Source organism: Carassius auratus, chromosome 45 (genome assembly GCF_003368295.1).
Source record: "Carassius auratus strain Wakin chromosome 45, ASM336829v1, whole genome shotgun sequence".
Classification (NCBI taxonomy): domain Eukaryota; kingdom Metazoa; phylum Chordata; class Actinopteri; order Cypriniformes; family Cyprinidae; genus Carassius; species Carassius auratus.
In genome coordinates this window covers 16,187,479-16,211,664 of record NC_039287.1, presented here as the reverse complement: position 1 = coordinate 16,211,664, position 24,186 = coordinate 16,187,479, and the positions used below count along the sequence as shown (strand labels likewise).

At 38.8% G+C, this 24,186-nt stretch overlaps 1 protein-coding gene across 2 annotated transcripts in view; it reads left to right on the top strand.

Moving 5' to 3' along the window:
* Nucleotides 1-21,679, top strand: part of bcl11bb (BCL11 transcription factor B b) — a 30,217-nt gene extending 8,538 nt beyond the window's left edge. For both annotated transcript variants that reach the window (XM_026233803.1, XM_026233804.1), the window contains exon 3: nucleotides 17,487-21,679. In XM_026233803.1, the coding sequence (XP_026089588.1) occupies nucleotides 17,487-19,453 (1,967 nt within the window). In that variant the 3' untranslated portion in view covers nucleotides 19,454-21,679. The remainder of the gene's footprint in view (nucleotides 1-17,486) is intronic.
* Nucleotides 21,680-24,186: the final 2,507 nt, after the last annotated feature.

Sequence of the window (24,186 nt, the reverse complement as noted above, 5' to 3'; positions counted from 1 at the left end):
ATTCTTTCTTTCTTTCATTCTTTCTTTCTTTCTTTCTTTCTTTTAATCTTACTTGACCCAAATTTTTAAATGGTTTCACAGTTTTCATCTTATTAGAATGATTTCTGAAGGATCATGTGACACTGAAGGCTGTTGTAATGATACCGAAAATGCAGCTTTGAATCTCAGGAATAAATTACATTTTAAAATGTATTAAAACAGGTTTAATTGTAATAATATTTTAGTGAAAGTGACTTGCAATTACTTCTGCATTTACTGGTTTTACTGTATTATTGATCAAACAAGTGCAGTTTTGCTGAGCATAAGATATTTATTTCAAAACCAACAACAACAAAGACTAAGTTATTTCAAACTTTTGACTTTTTAAATGTCTTTATCAATCTAATGCCATCATGCACTGGAATACATTGACCATTAAGTAAGGCTGAACTAAGGTTCATGTGTAAACTGAGGTTAATATTTGGTCTATAGGGATTGTATATTTTAGCAAGGCTGGAACACCGACCAATTAAAACCCAGCACCAGATCTGGTTTTAGAAAGGTTCTCTTAAAACCAATTGGATTGTAATTAAAACCTCACTTTTTAAAGGCATATTAGCCCCCAAATTAGTATTTTGTCCATGTTTGTTTACTAATCATATCATTTTAACCACATATTATTTTCTTTCTTCTGTGAAACCAAAAGCAATCCAGGAGGCAGAAGGGCATCAGTGATATCAAAGCTGATGTGAGACTTTTAAAGCTGACATTTTGAAATAGAATTGAAAAGATTTCAGTAAATACCAAAATAATCCATTCGTTTTCATCCGTTCATCCCAGAAGTCTGTTGTACAACTTGGAATATTGCAATTTGGTTACTTTTATGCTGCTTTATACACCTTTAACAGCTCAGAAATTTAGCCTTGCGCTTCCTTTTGAAAAGTATGAAAATAATGACAATAATATGGAGCTGTGGTGATATGAGGATGCAAAATCATTTTGGGCTGAACTGTCCATTGAAGTGTAGCTTTAAATGCACACTTTCTCTTTATTACAACACAAACTGTTCACCAGTTCTGACCGGATTGCTTCTTTCAAAAGGTCCTCTTCTTTCGACTCTTCCCTCCTTCAAGAAGGATTAACACGCCTTGCATAATTTTATTAGAGCAAGATGCAGCATCTCTCTCTCTCTCTCACTTTCTCTCATCTCTAAGTGAAACATAACAGCCATGAGTGCGCCAGCAGCTGAAACCAATTCTCTTAGAGGAAAAAAACTCCAGAAATCCTCACCCGACGTGTTTCAGAATCAGAATCAGAATCAGAATCAGGGAGATTCTGATTCTGTTTGGGAGTTTGGGAGAAATATCATAGTATTAAGAAAAAAGGCTAAGAAAGCCCATTAAAATTCAAGTGCTAAGAGACATAGTGTGGGGATTAATGAAGAAGATTCCTCCTTCAGAGGGTTAAAGACTCAGTTTAGCGAGCGGGCCCTGGAGGGGCCACATGTTATCTTCCAGCACAGTGCCGCCCACCGTCCTCTCAGCACACACAGCCTGGACGAAGAAATGCTTCACTTGCTAGTCAGGATATGACAAATAGAGACAATCAAACACATGCACACATTAGCTGGCCTACGCTAGTCAGCAGGCTTCAGCCTCGTCAATACTTTTCTCTTTCTCTCTTTCTTTTTTTTTTTATTTTTTTTATTTTTTAGAAATAAACAAGGTTAATCGTTTTCTGTATTTGTTTAAATGTGACTTTTCAAAGCTTTTAATCCTGAGTTTTTTTAATCTGAACTTTTTACTGAACAAGTTTTGCTTCAGTTGTGCTATGTTGACAGAAGTGGAGAAGCCGTCAAGGTTATCCACAGAAATGCAGGGCGGGAAGGTGCTTTAGGCTTGAATTAAATATTTCCAGAGCATGAAAGCTTTGCTCAACACATTAGATTGCCACTTAACTGTCTTAAGTTGCAGCCAAATTAGATTATTTTTAATAGGGCTAATTAAATACAATATGGAGCTATGGCAGCCTAGAGGCAAAGCCATGCATGCTCTGGGCCAAAACGCCAAACCTGATGGGTGTGCGTTAACCCCTTCACATCTCAGTGGAACTGCTTTAATTAATGCTAGAATGGCGCTTCTGTTCAAAAGTAGTTTTAGTAGCCTTCGTTAAGACATAGCTGACAGAAAAAGACATTTTGAAAAGGTTGTCATTGTTTACTTTAACATTGCATTGCAGATGGGGAGCGAAGCGGTCACGTGTTGAAAAATCTGAAATTGAATTGAATCTTTAGGCACTTGCAGGTTCTGATATGATTCAGATTCTGGGTATTTTTATTTTTTTTATTATTAATGAACGAGTTTACTGACTTTGAATGTTTTTTTTATTAAATTACTTTTAAATACATAAATACTTAAAATCAATAATGACAAATTAATATATTTTTAAGAATTCTTAATTAAATTAACTTAATTATTAATTAACTAAATGCAGCTTTAAAACATTCACACATGCAATAGATAACTGATGGGATATATGTATACGCAAATAGGATTTGAGAAGATTTTCTCTTCTGTTTTTCACACAAAAAATATTGTTTTTAAAAGACTTAGAGTGTGTGACTCATATAGACTTATTTTTGGAGCAACAGACCCAATTCACTTTATTTTGGAAAAAGGCAGCATGAACATTTAATTTTCTTTTTACTGTTTTAAATACTGTTACTTAATACTCATATATTTATGCCTATGTCAAAAAAATTGTCTCTACGTTCATTTTCTCTGTTCCTCTAATACAGAAGATTCTGACATTTGAAATGTTTCAAATTAGCTACTAGCTACTTATCATGCTAGGATTATTTTTATTAGATAATAGTTGATTTGGGATTTGATGACATGGGATTCATACGTCTGCTGTGCTGAATCATTAACAGGACACCAATATGCACCGTATTCAAGGGAAGTGCCAATTACCTGCAGTTTTTTATGAAATGCCTCCATCAAGTTCATACCAGCATCATTCATGCTATTTTCAAATCTTATCCCTCATATGTGAAACTGCCCTTAGTTTCTAATCAATCACTGAACTATCTATCTAATCATATTCCATGAATGCGGCAGAAAGTGTCCCGCATCATGCGTTTGTCCTTTCCAACGCTCTTCTAATCACCTAGCATGCGCTCATTTAAATATTAGAGTAGGCTTTAATCATGGAAAGTAATCAGTGTCATGAATATTCATACCGTGCCGGTCTAACAGTCTCATTGTCTCACTCCTGTGCCAAATCGTGTCTTCCTGCCTCTCAGCTGTCTGCTCTGATGGCCCCAGTCTGGTATCAATGGAAAGAAGTTTAAAATAAATACACTATTCACACACGATCCTTAGAGAACAATGTGTGTGTCAGTGTGTGTGTGTGTTGTTGTGAGAGAGTTTCTAAAGATGGGAGACTGATCCCTGTTCCAAGTGATGAATATTTGCACAGCGGCTCAAGAAGATGCCATTTGCATAATGACTTTGTAGTTTTGCATTAATTAAATTTGCATATGAAACTGCGTTAATTACCTCTGATCATCTGTTTTCAACGTTGCAGCATTTGATGTCCAGCCTTCGGGGTTGTGGTTAGGGGTTACTGTGGCTGTTTCAGACTGTGTGTGTGTGTGTGTGTGTGTGTCAGAGACTGAAGCAGAATAGAAAGTGAATTTGATGAGTCAGTTTCACAGTCCTTTTTCCTCTCTTTTGTGTCCAAACTCTTGCTAATATCCTGGCATATGAAAACTGCTCGTCTGAAAACTGTAGTTAAAAGAGAAGAAATGTTTTTGAAGTTCAGAGAATACATTGTTTTTTTTCTAAACACAAAATGTCTTTAGCAAGTTCAAGGACAGCCTTTGAATTCTCATGAAGTTACCGTCTTAAGTGCTCTTTTTGCAAATGCACAAATTATCAGGTGCTCTTTGTTTCTGAACATCTTTATGCAAAATGAACCACAGTGTTTTCACAAGTTTACACCATTAATTCAATTATGGTTATCCTTTATCCTTTTATCCAAACTGATTTAGTATTAAAATGTATGTTTTACTGTAAGTCAGTGGTACTTCAATGGCTTTGCTATAGGACCCATATTATATGTTGAACAATTTATTTTAGACAAATAATTACAGTACACAATTAAATAAACAAGTCAAAAAGCTGTACTTAAAAAAAAATAACAATTTTATAAATGCATAAGCAAACCACAGAATAGTGATTTACAGTCGTTATAGTTTGGGTGTTTGCTTTATAAAAGTAAATTTCATTTTGATGGTTTCTTGCTCTCGGCAGCCAATAATTCACTGCTAAAAGCACATTGTGGTCACACACACCATATTTATCCTCTTTATGAATGGAAAAGAGTATTTAATGTCATCTGTTTCATATTTTCTTTTCTTTGTTAATGCTTTTCAAACATGTCACACGACCTGTCCTTGTGTTTTATTTTTATTTGTTTTATTGGACACACATCCTTTGCCATTAAAGAAAAATATTTTTTTTTTCACCGTTTCACGTCAGTTTTTATGCATTGTTTTTATGCAAGCAAGCTTTCAGACGTTGCTGCATTTTGTTATGTGCATTTAGATTTGTTTTTGCCCTACTCTCTGCAACCTTATCCAAACAGATCTGTGACCCATTTTTGGGTTACCACACACCAGTTGAGAACACTGTTAAAAATTAAAATCAATTCATTTTCAATTCAGCAAATTCAACAGCAGTAAATTCTCTACTCCGATTTAAATTAAAACCAGTACATCTTCGTCAGATAATGTTACAGCCATAATTAATTATACATTTTCTTAGTCTACAGACAAATAGTAGGAAAACATACCAGAGTATAGTTTGATGTCCTTTATGTAAATACCATGGCATATGAACGAGCATTCAGCCAGTGTGTATGTATGAAGTACCGCCATAATACTTAAATATTGACTTAAAATTGCAGTTAAAACCAAATTGGACTAGATCTCTCTATAATGTTTGTTGGACAGTCTTCTGTAAAGTTTCAGTCTTTCTGACCTCTAGCGATTAAAACGCTAAGCCACCATGCCTGGCACTTAACAGAACCCATACCCATGATCCCTTGCAACACCCAAACTATGCCAGCGTATCTGTTGCAGGGTGCCTGTGGTTAGAGCCTATTGGCTTATTTTTGGGATCCGTCCAAACGAGACCACCCCGTCGCAGTCTGATTGGTGCTGTCTACCGGCAGGGGTCAACCTGGTCCATGTTGGATGCATTATAGAGCAGGACAGCGCTGCATGTGCGCTCCATGCCGAGCCCTGGTGGAAAGAGTTAAAGTCTCCCACATGAAGGCATCAAACGCTCCACATACCACTTTATTGTAGTCATATGGCAGCAGATTTGATATTTTTCCTTCCACAGCAGGGAATAAAACTCGCCACTAATTTGGACTGTGAGCGTCGCCACTAAATTTCAGCATGTGCTGATGGTGTTGACCAGATGTGTAATGCTTTTTTCCCGTCTTCCTCTCTGTCTCACTATCGCTCTTTTGTCAAATTAGCCTATGACTGAATTCAAGTAAAATATTTAAGAAGACATTGCAAGGATGTTGAGATGATATGACAGTGGTTCATAAAGGTTGGGTATAATCAGCACTGCTACCAGTGGAACACTGTAGCTCTATTATTAAAACTACCCTTCTGAAAAAGCCATCTGTAACAAGTCAAAGCTGGTTTACTTGTCTTTGCTGGTTTAAGCTGGTCTATAAAGCTTCACGATATATAATAAAAAAAATAAATCTATATTGCGATATGGCTAAGTGTGGTTATTAAATCAGCTCATGATGCAGCTTATAGTCTCAGTTCACAGTAAATGAACCAAGGTTCTCTGAGATGCTGGAATACCATATAATGAGCTGAATGTGTAAATGAACACAGTGCTGCGCTTCATTCTGAAACCCGTAGTGCATATATTTATTTCCTGGCAAATAAACAAAATTAAAAACAAATTAATAGTGATATTGTATCTTCGTTACAGTTGTTTTTATTAAATACTTTTTAATTTTATGCTACAATAGTAGTGTTATAATATATTTCTTATTTCTTTTGTTTAATTTAATTATAATCACAAAAAAATAATAATTATAATAATAAAAAATAACAATCTGCTCATTTGTGATTACTGAAATAGGTTTCAGTTGGTTTTTGCCAAATCGTTCAATCCTAAAATTATGGAGTAATTGTTCAATAAAAATTAAATCATACATTTTTCAATTATTTTTAGGTTCGATGCAGAAATCACACCAAAAATCACCCAATCATTTGTTAAATATAGTTAATATACTTGAAAATATATTTCCAAATATAGCTAGTCAGCTAGAGAAAATTCCTTTTTTTTTCTTATGGCAACATATGACGCATTCAAGCTAAAATGTCAGTTTTTTTTTTAAATTATTATTATATTTTTTTTATATAGTGCAGCCCTAGTGATCTCCCAACCTGGAGTGCGTTTCCCAAAACCATAGTTGCTAACCTGTTGGCAATGGGAAATTGCATTGCAACCAACAAGGTTGCTAACTTAGTTAGCAACTATGGTTTTGGGACAAGCTGGTGATTAGCTGATTGCCAGCAGGTCTTCCAGACCGATCAAGTGTCCAAAATGTACTTCCTTCATTCCAAACCTCTCTAAAACCAGGCTGGAAAACTCATCTCAGGCTGTTTTTCTCAACGTTTTTTTTTTCAGGTTTTATCAGGCTACTCGTGGGATCTCTCTCATTTTTTTTCTCTCCAGTCTTAATCAAAAAAAGCAAAGCAAACAAATCTTAATATATTTTATTTTCTTTCTCTCTCAGCACAACCCCATTTTTATCCACTTGACATTAGGATGGCTTTACCAGTAAGACATTACGATAGACTTGGCACTGCAGGGTGAGAAAGTGTTTGCGTGGAGAGTTATTTGCCAAACACTGACTAGTGTGTCACAGTAAGCCAGCCAAGCCACACACATGCTGATGCCCAAAGGAGAAGGCTCTTCTGGCGGCTGTCTCATTCAGACTGTGAAGGATTCTGGGTCACGACTCTCTCAAACCTGCAACATGTGCAACAGTCTATCTGTACTTTAATGTCATCTTCCACGTGGCACATGGTTAACTGACAGCAAACATTTTATGTGCTGAGTTTAAAAAAGCTCAGGGTCTGTGAACATTTGAAAGGATGTTAATAAAACAGTGCCATTATCAAGACGAGATCTCGCAGACTGCATTGAATTATACTGCAGTAAACAGCAGTGTTTTCGACAGTTGCTGTGGTTTAGTGTAAGAGTTTGGTGGCAAGTTTCTGTCATTGTGTATGGAGTCCTGCTGGGTGGCACCATAAAAGTAAAGTAGTTCTAATACAACTCAACTTTTTTTTCACAGTCCGTCTGTATTTTATAGTATAATAATGGTGGGAGTTTACTGGGAATGAATTGCGCCCAATGATAATTTGGTTTATTTGCATGTGCTGTCTGTGTTTTTTTCAGCACTTAATACACTAAAAGAATAATGCAAATCAAGTAATGCATGAAAATCATTCGACACAAATTGCTCAAAACAGTTTGCAAGCTAGAGTTCATCTTGTAGGTCAGTTTACAGCAGACTACTACTTTTTGGCATACTTTATTTGTACTACACAAGGTCACCCTTGGTTCTCTCTGATATGTGCTGATGGATCCCTTTATTACTGTTTGATTCTCTTGCTATCACAATTGTTTTCATGGCCTATATGGTCTGTATTTTACAGTATGTTAATGCTGTTTTTAAAATAAAGTGAGGATTCACTGAGAACAAATGGCAGCGAGTACTTGAACATGAATGTAGTACTCCAAAATAAAGGGAGGGGGATGCTCTGCCATGTTGATAGTGGTTGATGACATTACAGGCTGAAGATTTGTATGGTTAGAGCTGCCTTGGTAATTCAGTATTATACCCTCCCTGGCAGCCCACTGAATGAATAAACCCTCGATCTTATCAGTTTTTATTCATGCCAGTGAGGGCTTGTTCTCGCATGTAGTGTGCGGCAGATGTGGCCCTCCCGGTATGTTTGCTAAAGGCATTGGCGAGATGAAAGACTGTTCTTAACCATAAGCTATGTGGGGATCTGTGCCAAAAGCTGAGAACGCATCATTGTGAAAACAGCCCTGGGAGAAGCTGATCTCCCCCAGCAGAGGATGAAGAGGGCTTCAGCGGAGGGCTGAGAGCGAGATGACACACGATGGAGAACCCGGCACTTTTAAGTCTTTTACCTTAGACTTTTGTTCTTATGAATAAGACTGGCATGGAGTAGTCAACGTCACTGTTGTCAATCAGTATATAACTGTAGATACCAAACTTCTCTTCTTACTCTACATACTTCTGCACAATACATGTGCATGGACAATACATTGCTTTGAGTTTGTAAAAAAGATAAAAAAGAAAATAGATTTACACTATAATGCACAGTATATGAAATATGTAAAAGAAGAAAGATCTTCTGTTTAAACATAAAAGTAGATTTGTTATAATAACAGAGGAGGGACTTCTGGGATGCTGGTTGGATAGCTGGTTTAAAAAGACCAAGAGCAAATCTCAGAGACTAAGAACTTTGGATTTTAATGATAAGTTGGATATTAGATTAGAAGTTTGTGTGTGTGGTCTGAAACTGGGTTGGATAAACATGTGGTATTAAGTATAAATAAGAATTATAATACACATACCACAATTTTGAACATTTGTCCTGAGATAAACAGAGAAAGTATTTCTTTTTCAATGTGAAAATTAGAACTTACTGCATTATAATTTCTTTTATTGTGGATGCATGTTATAAAAAAGTATAATAATGTTTAACATAGTATTTAAAAATAGAAGATACTGTAGTTTGTAGTACTCAGTATTCATTTGGAATGTTTTTCCATTGTACAAAGATATATAAGAACTTATATGTATTATTTAAATAAGTTTGTATCAAAATATGTATTTAAAAAAAAAGATGATCGAAATACTGTTCATATATATTTATAATGCATTATGTTAAATGTACATTCTGATCACAGCATAAAAAAAATTAAATATCCAAAATAAACCAACTAAATATGGCTTATAGCGATACATTTGATTTGACACATGTTAATTCTAAGCTTGCTTATTTAGAATGCATAGTATGCATCCTAACCTTTAATCTCAGACTACATGCTTTTGATTTGACATCTGAGTTCGCGGTCACCTATACCTGTGCCAAGGATTATGGGTATTCATTGATCCTCGCACCAGTCAGAGTGCTGCAGCATTGGTCCTGCTGAGTGCAACAGAAGTGAAAGCCATTCACATGACTGGCATATGTCACAGATCCAGCGCACATAAGGCATCTAAGAGCTGTTTTACAGGGCCCTGATTGTTTTGGAACGCGCGCCGAGGGCCTGGGGATTTTTACAGTGAGCTTTTAAATGGGTATCGAAGCCTGGGCCCAGCTGGGGACCATTATAATAAACGTTATCCAAAAAATACCAGGGCAATTATTTCACATACGGGATAGTTCTTTATAGTTTTTCGCTTCCCTTGCTCACACACATGTAAGAAGTGAGGCTTAGCAATGTTCAGTTAGCCCCTGATGGTAAATAGCGTAACTACTTTATTCTGCTGCCAAAAACATCTTTATCCATTGACATCCAATCAAAAGTAGCCGTGTATTCTGATGAAATGCAATGGCATCCGCCAATCAGCACAGTCTGGACACCATTTTCCTGTGGCTCCAGAGTAATTACACATCTAAGTATTTGTGTCTTATTTTCCAGTATGGTCACACTTTAGTTTGGGAAGCAATTCTCACTATTAATTATGACTTTTGCCTCAATAAACTCCTAATTACTGCTCAATAGTAAGGTAGTTGATAAATTTAAGTATAGGGTAGGATTAAGGGATCTAAAATATGGTCATGCATGTACTAATGATCAGCCAATATGCTAATAATGTGCATGCTAATAAGTAAGTATTTAATAGTGAGAGTTGGTCCCTAAACTAAATTGTTACCTCCAGCACAAACTAAATCTAAAATCAAAATACATTTACTTGAGTACCAAAATTACTTAAAATATAAAGTCTTGCTTTCTGAAACATAGAGTTTATGTTTGAAACAATAATAATAAGAAAAAATCTGCCAATGGGGTAATAAAAATAAACTTAATTTAAAGGGAAAAGGTTTTTCTATTTCTTTTTTTTTTTTTTTTTTTTTTTACCCACCTTTCAAATTGTGCACTTCTGGGACATCCTGCACCAGCCATACAGAGATGAATGAGAATGTTAATAGTTATTTTTGTCTATCGATCTTTGTGTCTTGTAACATAATAATGAAATAATCTAAAGGGTAAAACTTAAAACTTAAAACAAGACTGTTTTAATTTCGTCTCATGTCAAGCTATTATCAGTTACTGCTGGATATGTTGGTGAAATAATTGATTGTGATCCAGGGTATGATTGCGATGACATGGAGCAATGTTTGCTTTGAACTGGTCCCTCGATGTCCCCCTATTTGCTTTTTTCTTTCCACCCCGCTGGCTTTTCCGCGTCTCCCTTCTGCCGCAAGCACCAGTGTCATCCATCAAGTTTCTGCCGCTCTTCTTTAAGGCTTTTTCACGCCAGATCTTAACACAGTGACGCACACTCCAGGCTATGATTCAGACTAGTTGCATTGCCGCAAAATGCTGTGCTAATGCACTTCTCTCTGGTCTCACCGAGCCAAGAGTCATAGCTCTTACTGACAGAGAAGTCTTTCCAGTTGTTTTTCACTGTCCTTTCCCGTCTACACCGTAGGACGTCTTCGCTCTGGCAGTATCAGATGATGACAGGGCACTCTAGGTTGGCATGTGTTTTCATTTAGACGGTTATGCTACCCTTGGCTGGCCTGTTTCTTCATGAGACTGGTAGTGAGCATGCAGGAGGAAGTAGAATCTGATGTATAGGACGGGAGGCTCATGCTGGTAAAAATGGTTTTATTAAGCATCTTTCTCTTGCTTTGCTATGAAAATATCTGAAGATCTTTAAAGCCTGATAAATAACTTTTTTTTTTAATGTTCTGCAAAATTCACAGGTCAAATATAACAGGACCGGATGTGACAGAATACAATGACTGATATAAGAATAATGGCAATGAAAAAAAGCTAAATATAATTGCTCTCCGAACTTTTTTTTTATTTATGGATCATTTAATTATATTGAAGTGAAGTGTAATACAAAACGAAGTAGAAACGGCCAGAACAAGCGCCTCATCCATTGTGGATCTTGTTACAAAGCTCCGCCCACATTGATGAACCAAGAGGCTTGCCATTGGTCGTGCTGTGAATTTGTGTCATGTTCAACCTGACACGAAATTCACATAGGGAAATAATTTCAAAACCAGAGTCAAGTGAAATACTTCATCACGCTGAGTTACACTGAAATGCCTGGATTTTTCTCACATTATTTTTACCAAGACTCATCAGGACTCCCATTTTTGTCCTGCTGAATACTTGCTTTATCTCTTCTACAATGTGACTGCTTTATATTTCTACTATGACATTGATAGCAAAAAGATTTTGCTTGCATCCACACCATTGGGTGTCAGTATAAGCACCAGAGGACTGTCATATAAGTGCAAATGTATCCTTAATACATTTAAATAATGTGAATACACTTTAAAAGTAAAGAAAAAACAGGTTTACTTAGTTTGTGTATATGAATTAATTTATACTGGGCTCTAGATGTTTTCTTTGTTTGTTTGTGACAGTGGCTGAGAAAATATGAGTTTGTTTGTTTAAGCGTGGATGTGTCTTTTGTGTGTATATGCATCAATATGCTTCAATATGCATCGATATGCAATATGTGTGTGTGCAGTGAGAGCGCAGTTGCTTCTCTTTTAAAGGCCGTTTGCTATGTCCCTCTTCTGTGTTCCTGCAGATGGAGACAGATTGGAATGGTTACTGCACCAGGCCTGCTTTCACTTAGACAGGAGACAGCCATGTGTGTATGAATGAGTGTGTGCCTGCCATAACCACTATTCCTGTGGCTTCTTTACACACAAAGTCTTTCCACTGTAGAATGGGAGTCTTGTCATATACAGTTGTCTGTCCTCGTTATGGCCAGGAATCACAGATAACTCTAATTCACCAGAGCAGTGAACTATAAGAGGATAATGGGTAAAAAAGGACTACAGTGAAACTGATAAATTATTAGTCAGTTCAGTATTGCCATAGCAAGCTTTTATACTACACACCTGGCTCGTGGTTATCAAGCTTGGTGTCTTATTAGGCCAACCGCAAAAATCATTAGGGCCTTTCGCACCACAGGAACCTTTTCATAGTACTAATTGTAGAACTTTCCACGTTTGGCTGTTTTCGCCCCGCCGGAACTGGGTGCGATTTTAGTACCGGACTGCCTTTTTTGAGAACCAAATTAGCTCCTACTCCAGAGCAGGGTCTAACCAACACAACTGGTTATACACGTGATGTAAGTATACATTTATTGGCCAGATGCATTGGAAAAAGCCCTCACACGCCATGATTTAAAACGCTGTGTAAATATACTGTAAACATTGGCGGACGCTGAAGTGCAGGCACTTGTAGCAAATGTAGCACTGCCCGTAGTCGTTGGATATTCTTGGTCTTCCTTTACGTTCTTTCAATCGCTTAACGTATACGACGACATTCCATGTCCATTATTGGGAAATCTACGAGACACAACAAAAACACAGCTCCGATCACAGCGTCCTCCTGTTGTTAACGTTGTTCTTTGTTAACGTTGTTGAACGGCGCGCACAAGTGACATCGCTGTTTACATCACTTCCTGGTACACACTGTCGGTGCGAATGCAACCCTTTAAATGGTACTGGGAAATAGTTCGCACAAAATCATCCCAGTACTTTAGTACTGTCCGTTTAGTTCTGGAACTAAAGCGGTGCGAAAGGCCCTATTTTCACAATCAGTGTGTTTGTTTTATTTGATAAAATTTAACTATACCTACAATGAATTTACTTGCGAATCAAAATTAGTAACTTAATGTAAGTTAATATCATGTTTCCAGGGAATATTGATATTTTTTAGCTAATTACTCTAAGCTAATTGAAAATGTTTTGAGCATGAACCTTTCTGGGCATTAAGTTTTGCCAATGGGGTATTTATTAAAGCTGCAGTCCATAGGTTTAGCCTCTTTGTCGCCATCTCTGTTTGAAAACCAGGGAATTATCTATCTTGTGTGAGTCGGCACAGCTTCAGCACGGATGAATCTAGTTTTCTGACAAGTATGTGTCAGAATGGCAGTCAGTTACTGTACCGGTGTGGATATTTACTCTACTTCGCAATCACAGATTCTAGGCTATGTCTTGGATTATGATCAAATAAGAATTTTCACTGTATACTGCCAAGCATTACAATAAACCCTGCTACCGGTGGTGATTAAATAAAAGATCGATTAGCTCATATCACATCAAACCATTAAAATTCTTATTGCTGTTATACTTTATTCTCAAATGATTAATGTTAACAACTTCAGCATTGGTCACTATGAGTAGGAATGTGTATTAGTGTGCAGATTTCAATTCCTGCAAAATCTAATCTAATTGTCATACTCTTTTAATTTTATATTAAGACATTATTTTAACCCAAAACGCAAATTATGCAACTGGTTTTCTTTAAAATACAAATCTTTGTCTGAAATCAGAAGCACATTTATAACTGGAATATAATTTCATTTCATTCACATGTTTCATAAACACATAATCCTTTCTGGTTTACAATCTGCCATCACAATGATACATTTAATTATTCTGGCTGCTGTGAGAAAAGGCTATAAACGATCTGTCACCTGCAGGATCCTCACATGCGATAGTCTACTAGCTGGGACAACTTATTTATGTTTACAGCAGTGACATAATGACGCATAACAATATTATAAGATAACCGTTGTGAATCGGGCTAAAGTAAGGTGATAGTTTTGAACACTGGCTGGTTATCTATACTTGCTCAAATAATGATTTCAGATTATTTTAAACCAAAAAACGGATGGACTGGAGCTTTAATATACAATACAATTATATTTCTATTAATATATTCATCTTGATTTTAGAAAATTTTATTTAAATATTTAATTCTATAATTAACTACATTTTAGGAGTTTATTTCCCACATGCAGAGCACACCAAAGAGGATGCACACACACACACACACTTCACTGCAGGCTCTAGAATTTTACATGAAAATATCAGACTCCCCTCAGGAAACTGGTATGGTGGTTTTGGCTCCAGCGTGTGGTCTAGCTTTCCACTCATCATCTTTCTGCTAGAATAATTTATTTCATTGTCACAATCATTTATCAAAGACAATATTATGATCTGTCAAGGCTCACAGCTCTATCACTGTACAGTCACATCTATCATGAGGACTGAGAGAAATCCAGACAGACACAGAGAAACAGTAAAGAAAGGACAGTCAAAGATCTGTAAAATTTAAAGTTGTATTATGTCATTTTTAGGTGTTCAAATTCCTAAATCTTAACATGTATGGAGTCAGTCTGCATGAGAAGTGTAGAAAGTATAAACTATGGCATCATCAAAGCATGTTTGTTTCGACCAGAAAACCTGTCGGAAAGCAGTCATCGCTTTGCAGTTCCATTTGGTACCACTAGAGGCATAGAAATAGCACAGTTAACCTAAATTGACTTAAAAAATCAGAAATGCTTCAAAAGTTTGTTAAAAAATGACAAATTATATACTATTCTATGTTGCTCTTTCCATAGCAGGACAGAAATTGTTTATCTCCCTCACACACACAAACACTAACATCTAAATCACATCACCGATCCCCTAGAGTGGGTTGGTAGCACAACAGCAGAGTTGCACTACACAGAATGCTGCACCTCTGTGTTTCTCATTAGCATAGTGGTCTGGCCCCCTGATTAGCCACGATCATCACAAACAAGACATCAGTGATGCGAGGTGAGGCCCCACAAGCCCCTGGGAGCCCCAGATCACAGGCATGCTAATGAGGGCCCGCGTTACTGCGGTATGAGGTGTCAGCCTGGCTTGTGACAGGTGCACAGAGGGGACATCGGGGGGGGGGAATGTGGAATGTCCTTGCATTGCGACAACATCAAACAAGTTTCAGCATCACGTTCACACATCATCACATGACTGTTCCATTAGTCCAGCTTCAGTAAGTGATTGGTTCATGCTCGAGTAATGCCGGAGACAGCAGTAGCTAACGCTAATGTTGTTTCCCTTGTGAAACAGCAGTGCTTGCAAGTCTGCCAGATTTGTTCACAGATAATTAAAAAACACCCTTCAGCCCCTCCTCCTCACTCCTCTGTCACTGCATTCATTCTGTTAAAAGGAAATTAATTGCCACAAAATGTTGAAATCAACATATCTAAGCCCAGGTTGGAGGTCCCTGAGGATGGACTAATTGGCCGTGAGGTTTTGTAATACTAAACCCAAGAGGGTGGATAAGTTTAGTGTAAGACCCTCTCTGCGTGCACACGCTCGTGTGTCATTAATCATATTTCCTATACACACACACTTACAAAGACATGCACACAGACTTCCTAGCACTGTTTAATGCAATGAGGACGCTGCCGCAGAGTTGTTAGCACCATGCACACCAACACCCAGCTATGCAATATAACAGCCTCAACTCAATTTAGCTGTTTAACCTGTAATCCCAGCAATATTTATTGAAGTGCAAGAGGGAAGAAAATTAGGCTATTAGGCTCTTGCAATTGAATACACTGAGAGGAGAAAAGACACTCTGTTAACTGGCAGTTGACCTCTGCGGCCCGCAGCAAACGGTTTCATGGATGCGGACCGCTGTAATTACTGCAAATTGAATCACAGAGCGAACAGCGATGATTCCGTAATGAGCACTTTTATTGGCTGGAGATCTTTGCTGTGACATGGCCCTCCCAGGCCTCTGTAGTGTGACACACACACATACACACACACACACAGTAGGACCCAATGGACCATGATCAGATGCAGATTTGTGCTCCTGAGGTGCCTGATGGGTAATTTCACACCATCATGCCACACAAGCTGCTGTCACAAGACATGGATCTCTGATGGGTCATTAGCATATCTTAACTTATTCACTATGGGTTTTTCTCCCTCGTTCTGGCTTGTTTGGAAAGTTGATGAAATTTGTCTTTGGTCCTCATTAAGTCTGCTTGTCTGTTAGCTGACACGGTCCCTTAGTAACATATGGTGTTTTTTGTATGATGTGATAGGATGCAAATTGCAATAGCTCAAGCACACAGTCATGTAAGGGTGCGAGCACACACACACAAATACATATATTTGTACATACACAAATGCTCTATTGCACACTTTTTGTCCATCCCACATTATGCAGAGTCCTGTACTGCCATCAAAAGAATATGGGACATTAATATGGCTTTTTTGGAATTAGAGTTGGTTGTAGAATATGTCCATTGTTGATTTTATCCAGACTTTGGCTCCTGTCCTGGTAAACTAGTAATCTCCGCCATTTCTTTTCTCATGTCCCCTCAGTCTCCTCTCTGTAACTCTCTTAGCATCTAAAATCCATTCTGTCAGGTGTCCATTTAAAGGCCAACCAAAGCAAACACAGGCTATGGACTTGCCATACACAACCACTTTCACTTTCAGTGTCTTTCATAATAGGCAACATAATACTACGAACAAAAATGGATAATATTCATAAAATTTTTCTTCAATGTGAAATCATGCACCTGACTGCATTGGCATGTATTTGCAAAGTGTATTTCACTGAAAATATCATATATCACACAAATGTAAATTTGTCAATAGCTAACTGTGCACCTGACTATGTCAGTGTATAGACCTGTCAACATGATTCCCTTTCATTTTCTTTCTTTCTTAATCCTCTCTTTCTCTTTCTTTTGCCAAGGAATTATCCCCATATGGAAAAAGTGAAGGGTGGGGGTGTTGGGGTGTTGAACGGGGAGACTTCTATATTAAAGTCTTGCTGACATTAGCATTAGCACAATGCAATGTGGCCTGTGGGCGATACCTGCCATCTGCATTAGGCTCCAGCCCTCAGGGAGCTTCCCTGCTCTCACTAACCCCCTGGTGTGACTCAGATTCTGGGTGAGTCACATATAGGCAGATTCTCTTTGACACAGCTTTAGAGAGCAGCCGGCCCTGCAGCATAGTAGATAACCCGCTAGGCTATCAGAGAGCTCTTTTCTCCCCTCTTAGGGTGATGTAATTTTCATTCAATCTTAGAAAATGGCTGTCGCCGCAGAACAATGTGATGTCTTTTGCATGTTGCCTGTTTAATTTTTAAACAGAAATGATCCATGAACCTCACCATAGAGGACTCTTAGCTGTGATTACATTCAAAGCCATCACAGAGAACAAACAGATGCGCAAATGACATGGAAAGCTATTAAAGTGTGTTATCTCAACCTCCCCTCACACCAAATCAGAGTGTTTATAGCTAATGTGTATATATATTAATTCCGTACACTTGTTTTGTGTCTTCCAGGAAAAGATGAGCCCTCCAGTTACATCTGCACCACTTGTAAACAACCCTTTACCAGCGCATGGTTTTTGCTGCAGCATGCACAGAACACCCACGGAATACGCATCTACCTGGACACCCACCCTACTAGCTGCTCACTTACCCCTCGCATGGCCCTTCCTCCACCACTGGGGGCTGATGCCCTGCCTCGTTCCCCTCTAGCCAGCTTTCTGGGTGATGGCAGCAACCCTTTCCAACTGTTGCGTATGGGTGCCCCACTGCTACGAGATCCTCCACCACCTGGATACATTGAAACTCGCTTGCCATCTACCCCGCCCTTTGTAAGCCCTCCACCACCCCGACATCCTCTGGAACGCCTTTGCCCTGAGGAAATGGGTCTCTTGTCCCAGCATCCAAGTGCTTTTGAGCGTGTGATGCGGCTGACACCCATGGGCATTGAACCATCCATGGGCTTCTCTCAGCGCCTTCGTGAATTGGCGGGCAGCAACAATAATGGTGGTCCAACTCCCCCTCTATCACCTAACCGTGTGCCCCCCATGCATCGGCTTCTCAGCCCCACTCTTTTCCAGCATGGTTCCAAACCTCTACCTTTTTTAACCACACCCTCACAGCCACCATCAGTTCCATCCAGAGGCAATTCCTCATCACCGCTAAATCAGGTTGGCAAAGCCAAGTCCTGTGAGTTTTGTGGCAAGACTTTCAAGTTCCAAAGCAACTTGATTGTGCACAGACGTAGCCACACTGGCGAAAGACCCTATAAGTGTCATCTCTGTGACCATGCATGTTCGCAGGCCAGCAAGCTAAAGCGGCACATGAAGACACACATGCACAAATCAGGCTCCATGGGGAGTTCACCTGAGCAGGGAGGGCAAGACTCAGCTGGAGAGGGGCTTAAGAACAGTGAGGCCAATGGCATGAGGGAGGGATTGGATAATGAGGAGGAGGAAGAAGAAGAAGAGGATGAAGAAGAGGAGGAGGAAGAGGAAGAAGAAGAGGAGCCACAACAAAATGGGAGCAGGCCTGAGTCCAACTTGAGTATGGACTCGGAGTTGAGCAGAAATAGAGAGAATGGCCCAAGACCTTCCCCAGAAGAGAAACCAATGGCCACTGACAGAGTGACAGAAAGCCAATACAACAACCTTGACAATCACTTGAGACTGCCACTGGGCAGCAGGGCATGTGAGGAGATGCACACAGATTCAGCACCCAGGGAGACTGACAGAGACAGGGGGCCCATGGTGAATGGCAGAGGCTGTGGCCCGGAGGATTCCATCTCAGCGTTGTTCCACCGGAAGCCAATGCCTATTTCCAGCTCCAGCCTCACTGGGTCTTCCGCTAAGAGGATCAAGGTAGAGAAGGATGTGGAGCTGCCACAGGTGCCCGTCATATCCCCTGAAAATGTATATTCCCAGTTGCTTGCTGGTTATGCTGCATCCCGCCACTTCATAAGGGAGCCCTTCCAGGGGTACAACGACTCCAGGCAGTCACCTTTCGGCACTTCTTCCGAGCACTCTTCATCTGAGACAGGCAGCCTGCGTTTCTCCACCCCTCCAGGGGAAATTCTGGAAGGCGGTGGGATGTCAGGGCGAAGTGGCAGCAGTACACCTCACCTCCATCTGCGAGGTCCTGGGCCAGGGAGACCACCCAGCTCCAAGGAGAGCAGACGGAGTGACACCTGTGAATACTGTGGAAAGGTGTTCAAGAACTGCAGTAATCTGACCGTGCATCGGCGCAGCCACACAGGTGAAAGGCCTTACAAGTGTGATCTGTGCAGCTACGCTTGTGCCCAGAGCAGCAAGCTTACACGGCACATGAAGACCCATGGGCTGTTTGGCAAAGAGGTGTATCGCTGTGATATTTGCCACATGCCCTTTAGCGTGTACAGCACCCTGGAAAAACACATGAAGAAGTGGCATGGAGAGCATCTGCTGACCAATGACGTCAAACTTGAGCAGGCCGACAGAGCTTGAGACCACTTACCAATGCACTGCATTATGGGTTTAGCTGGATAGTCTTTTTCTTGACTATATTTTTTGGAGTGATTTTTATTTTATTTTATTTTTTAGTGAAAACGAACTGCCACCTGAGAAACGAGAACACAGGGAAATGCTAGTCTGTGGTTCTTAAACCCTTCTTGTATATCCCAGCAACTAACAGAGGAGTAGTCCATTAGGAATTCATGGAGCCTTTCTACTGTGCAATAATTTCTGTATTTATTGGATTATTTGTAATGATACATGGCATGTGCAGGTACATTATCGATGGGTTTCTAATGCATTCAGTTCCTAAAATTATATTTCTACACCCCATCTTATGAAATGACAAATACTGAGATTTTGGCATTCAGCCAGTTTTGTGTTATAAACTAGTTTCCTCAAAGGCAACAAATGGGTAATTTCTGAAGAAGAGGTCAACTTCTAAAAATCTGAGAACGTTTTCATGTTGTCGCTGTCGATGGCCCCACTCACCATGGGTTATATTCAGTAGACATGTAAAGCACTGAATGTCACTTTGACAATAAAATATGAAACAATTTAAAGGGGCAAAGAACCCAGGGATGTTTTAAGGCAGCTGAAAGGCAGTTTGACTGCATCTGAATGATTTTCTGTTGACAACCTTTGAAATGAATGAGATGAAACTAAATGAAAGTTTATCAAACATGACATTTATGAGAACGTTAACATGCAAATGACAACAAAAATGACTATATTTCCCCTACATTATTATGGTTCCAGTATATAAACATTGTTGAGGCCACCAGTGTTGAATTTTTAGGCTGACATTTCTTATAGCCCGGATTTTATTTTTAAAGATCAAAATCTTTACATTCACTCAAATTGACATCCATGTCATTTATTTCAACCTCATCTATCCCTTAGTTAAGTTTGAATGCTTTCCAACTGTGCAGTCTTGAATAATTCAGCCTGGATTCACTTGTTAAGGGAAGCCATAAACTTGTTACATATCAAATGTGTATCATAAACTCAAGTTTTTTTTTTTTTTTTTTTTTTTTTTTTTTTAATCCTGTTAAAAAAAATAAAGGAATGTCTCCATTCTCAAATCAATATATCATGAAAGCATCCAATAGCTGCTATTTGGACACCAATATAAAAGCACAGGTGCTCACCTGTAGAAATCATTTGAGTAAACACACACGCAGATCATTAAGCTGTAGCAGCATTATATGCACCATCCTGTGCGTTGTTGAAACTGCAATTACTGAATTGTGTCGGAGCTCTCTGGAAGCCCTGGGTGACTGCCTGTCCTCTAAAGGATCCTAGGATTAAATGATTTCCTCATTACAAACTCTGTTCCTACACACTGAATCACCTCAACCTCTCTTCTTTCATACTTCGTCAGCTCAAATTTACACCAAAGCCCTCGCCTCCACCCCACACACACCACTGTTTTCTCTCTGCGTATTCGCTATTTACAACATCCTGCCATTTATGTTCATGGCTTTTTACAGTTTACATTTGATTTCTGACTTGAACAGAGATGTCGCCCGCTCAAAATCAGTCAGCAGATTACATCATAAAGAAATGTACAGCACAAGGGTGATAATTATTATATATGTTTTTTAAAAATGGATGTGTAGTTTATCACCTACTTCAGATACTCGGCAAACTGGCAAACCGCTTTTTTGCGTAAATGACAGGAAGTGGCCATCGCTTGAAAGAAAATCAAGAGGAAATGTGTTGTAGTCAAGAAAGAATGTCGAACTGAAGTGCTACCAATGGCTTTCAGAGACAGACAAAACCAGACAACACGGATGTGCCTCAAATTCATATTCAGCCTTTATTTTCGGACAATTTTTGCTATACAGCGGACAAAAGCAATCCATGAACAAACTAACTTAACCAGTATCATTCAAATTCATTAAGAGGGATCAAATCCTAAGGATGACTGTTCATTTATTTGGGAAATGTAAAATGTGCTTCATTTTTAAGGGGAGGACTTAACTTATAGATTTGCTTTAGAAATGACTAAGCCATTTCTTTACTGATTTTTTTTTTGAATTATTGACAGTGGAGGTAAAACAGGTAATTGGAGTGAAAAAAATAGAATAACTATGACACTGTCTTTAAATGATGTTTACAGTGTTGAAGTATAAGAATACTGAGCTCTTCTGTATATGTGTTTTAAATGCGACAAATGTTTTGTCCTATGTTTTTCTACGATATTGAATATCATAGCAGGGTTTTCTCCTTTTTCCATTTGTTTCTTTCCCTCGCCTCCTTTTTTTGGTGCAGGTATTTCCGTACATTTCTATGGATATATGCGCGTGTATGTTTTGTTCATTGTTAAATACTCAATGTATTTGTAATTTCAGTGGCATTTTATGAAATGATGCAAAAAAATCTTTATATTTTGCAGTCCATTATGAAATGGTGAGTCTATTCAAATGTTTTGTCACTATATCTGTTCATAATTTTGCTAAATCCATCCACAGCAGGATGTAAAAAAACATAAAAAAATAAAAAATAAAAATGAAAACAAACAAGAAAATCATCTTTTGTGAATTATTTTACGTCCAGGTCAATGTTTTGTTTGTGTTATATGATTGCACATAATCATGTTAGTACAATATCATAAAGTACCATTAGATAGTCTTGAGCAATCAGCAAACACATATTTTTTTTTATTAAGTCTAAATGCATATCTAATTTTCCATAATAATCCACTTAAACTTGCAAGTTAAGCACAACAGGGCTGATTTGCAATTGACCTTTGACCCGAGCACTTCCCTAATTTGTAAAACCTCCATCTTCACTGCACCTGCCCTTCCTCCTCTTTAGTCTAATCTTGTCTGACCTTTCTTGACCTCTCTCATCTTGCCTCATCCCTTCTTGTCTTTTGTTAGGCAGGTGGGTCTTTTGTAACTCCAACAGCGTTTCATGCTGGGGAGGGGAAGCACTTAAAAAGCCTCTTCATAGAACATTTACACTTGGCCAGTCACAGCATAGACGTTTTCTTGAAAGAGCCACTCATGGAGAGACCCCTGAGCTAAGAGCAGTCTGACCTAGAGATATTGTAAACAAATATCACTCCTTAGTTCATTCATCCTCTATTGTCTTGTTCATCCTTGAAGTTTGAGAAACATGTAGTGAATGTCCCTTTAAAGAAAGAGGGATGAATATGTTTACAATGGAGCCGGACATCTGGGAGACATCTTCTGCCCGCAAACATCCCGATCCCAGCACGTCCCCAGCAGCTTAAGAAGTCAGATTCCCAGAGCCTCATTCATGGCACCAGTTTCCCCTCGAGGTCTCACTTTTTTCAGACTCTAATTATGACCAGCCACACCAGTGGGCTGCCAAGTAGCTCTGACCATGTCCCCACATGAGCTGGTGTCACAGTTCAGTTTGGTGCCCCATTTAAGGTCCCATTTGGGCGTTCGTAATGGCAGGTCTCACTGCCATGGGAAGAGACATATCTCTCTATGGTGGTGAAGTAGCCCCTTATTTGCCAGGCCAAAATGACTAGGATCCAAATTGGTTGCACACAGAGAGAGTGGCAGGCAAATGAGGGGTCTGACCGAAGAGCGGTCGCAACAAACGGGGTGTCAGCAGGGGTTGCGGCCTGTGTCTTGACCATGCCTTGCGACCGCAGAGTCCTAGGTTTCCACCGGATGACAGGGAGTCTTCCCAGCAGTCCCCTGCTCTATATATCCAGTTACTGATCTCCATTCCCCTGACCACTGCCCAGTCAAACTGCCTCCTGTGAGCAGGATGAGCCCATGAGGCAGACAAGACGGCAACCAGGAAAAATCTGCTCCAGCTGGCTTGGCGTGGGAATGAGAGGGTACGGACAGAATTTCTTAATAAAACAGAGATGCTCAGATGTGTGGTTACGCTGTGGCTATCCAGCAGCTGTGGGTTCTGAAAATCTGTCCACTGCAGAGATATGATCTAAAGGAACAAAGAGTTTGCGGTGTTAAAGACCATATATACCTACTTCCTGTCCTAGTTTAAGATGCCGGCCGTGCCACAGAGATGTCGTATGATGATTTTGACTGTCACAAAGTTCTACATATTCCCCTCACTTGCCTGTTTACAGTATGTATTAAATATTTTGGCTTGCATGCAGAATCATTTGCAGCTACCAATAAAAGATAAATATTTTTGGGCATCTGTGTAGAACCTTCAGCATCGTCAACATCCACTTTGCACAAAAAGGTTCTCAACTCAGGGTCTTTGGAGACCCAGTATACATTTCTGAAAAACGAAACAAAAATGTATGTATATGTATGTGGGTCAAAGACATTAAGATGTCCGCATCAAAATAAATGTACAAAAGTGATTTTGTGTCAATAGAAAGCACATTAAATGTTAAATGAATGTCTGCTTTTAAGGTTTCACATAGGTTTTTGGAGAATAAAACTTCAAAATTTGGTTGAAATAATGTTATACTGTGATTCAGTGTAACACAATATTTATGCAAAAATTAAAACAACAAGCTTATTCTGATGTGTACATATTAAAATATCTAAAAGAATAATGGAGCATACTAAATTTTATTGTGTTTTAAATTAGTAAAAAATAACTGACAAACAGGAAAAACCTAGGATAGTGGCAAATGTTAAAAATGTAAAATTACAACTCATTAGTATTTGGGGTGAAAGTAATTAGTCTTTTAATATGTCATAAATAGATTTTTGTTGTAAATGTGCCTGACAAGATTGTTTCACTGAATGAAATTT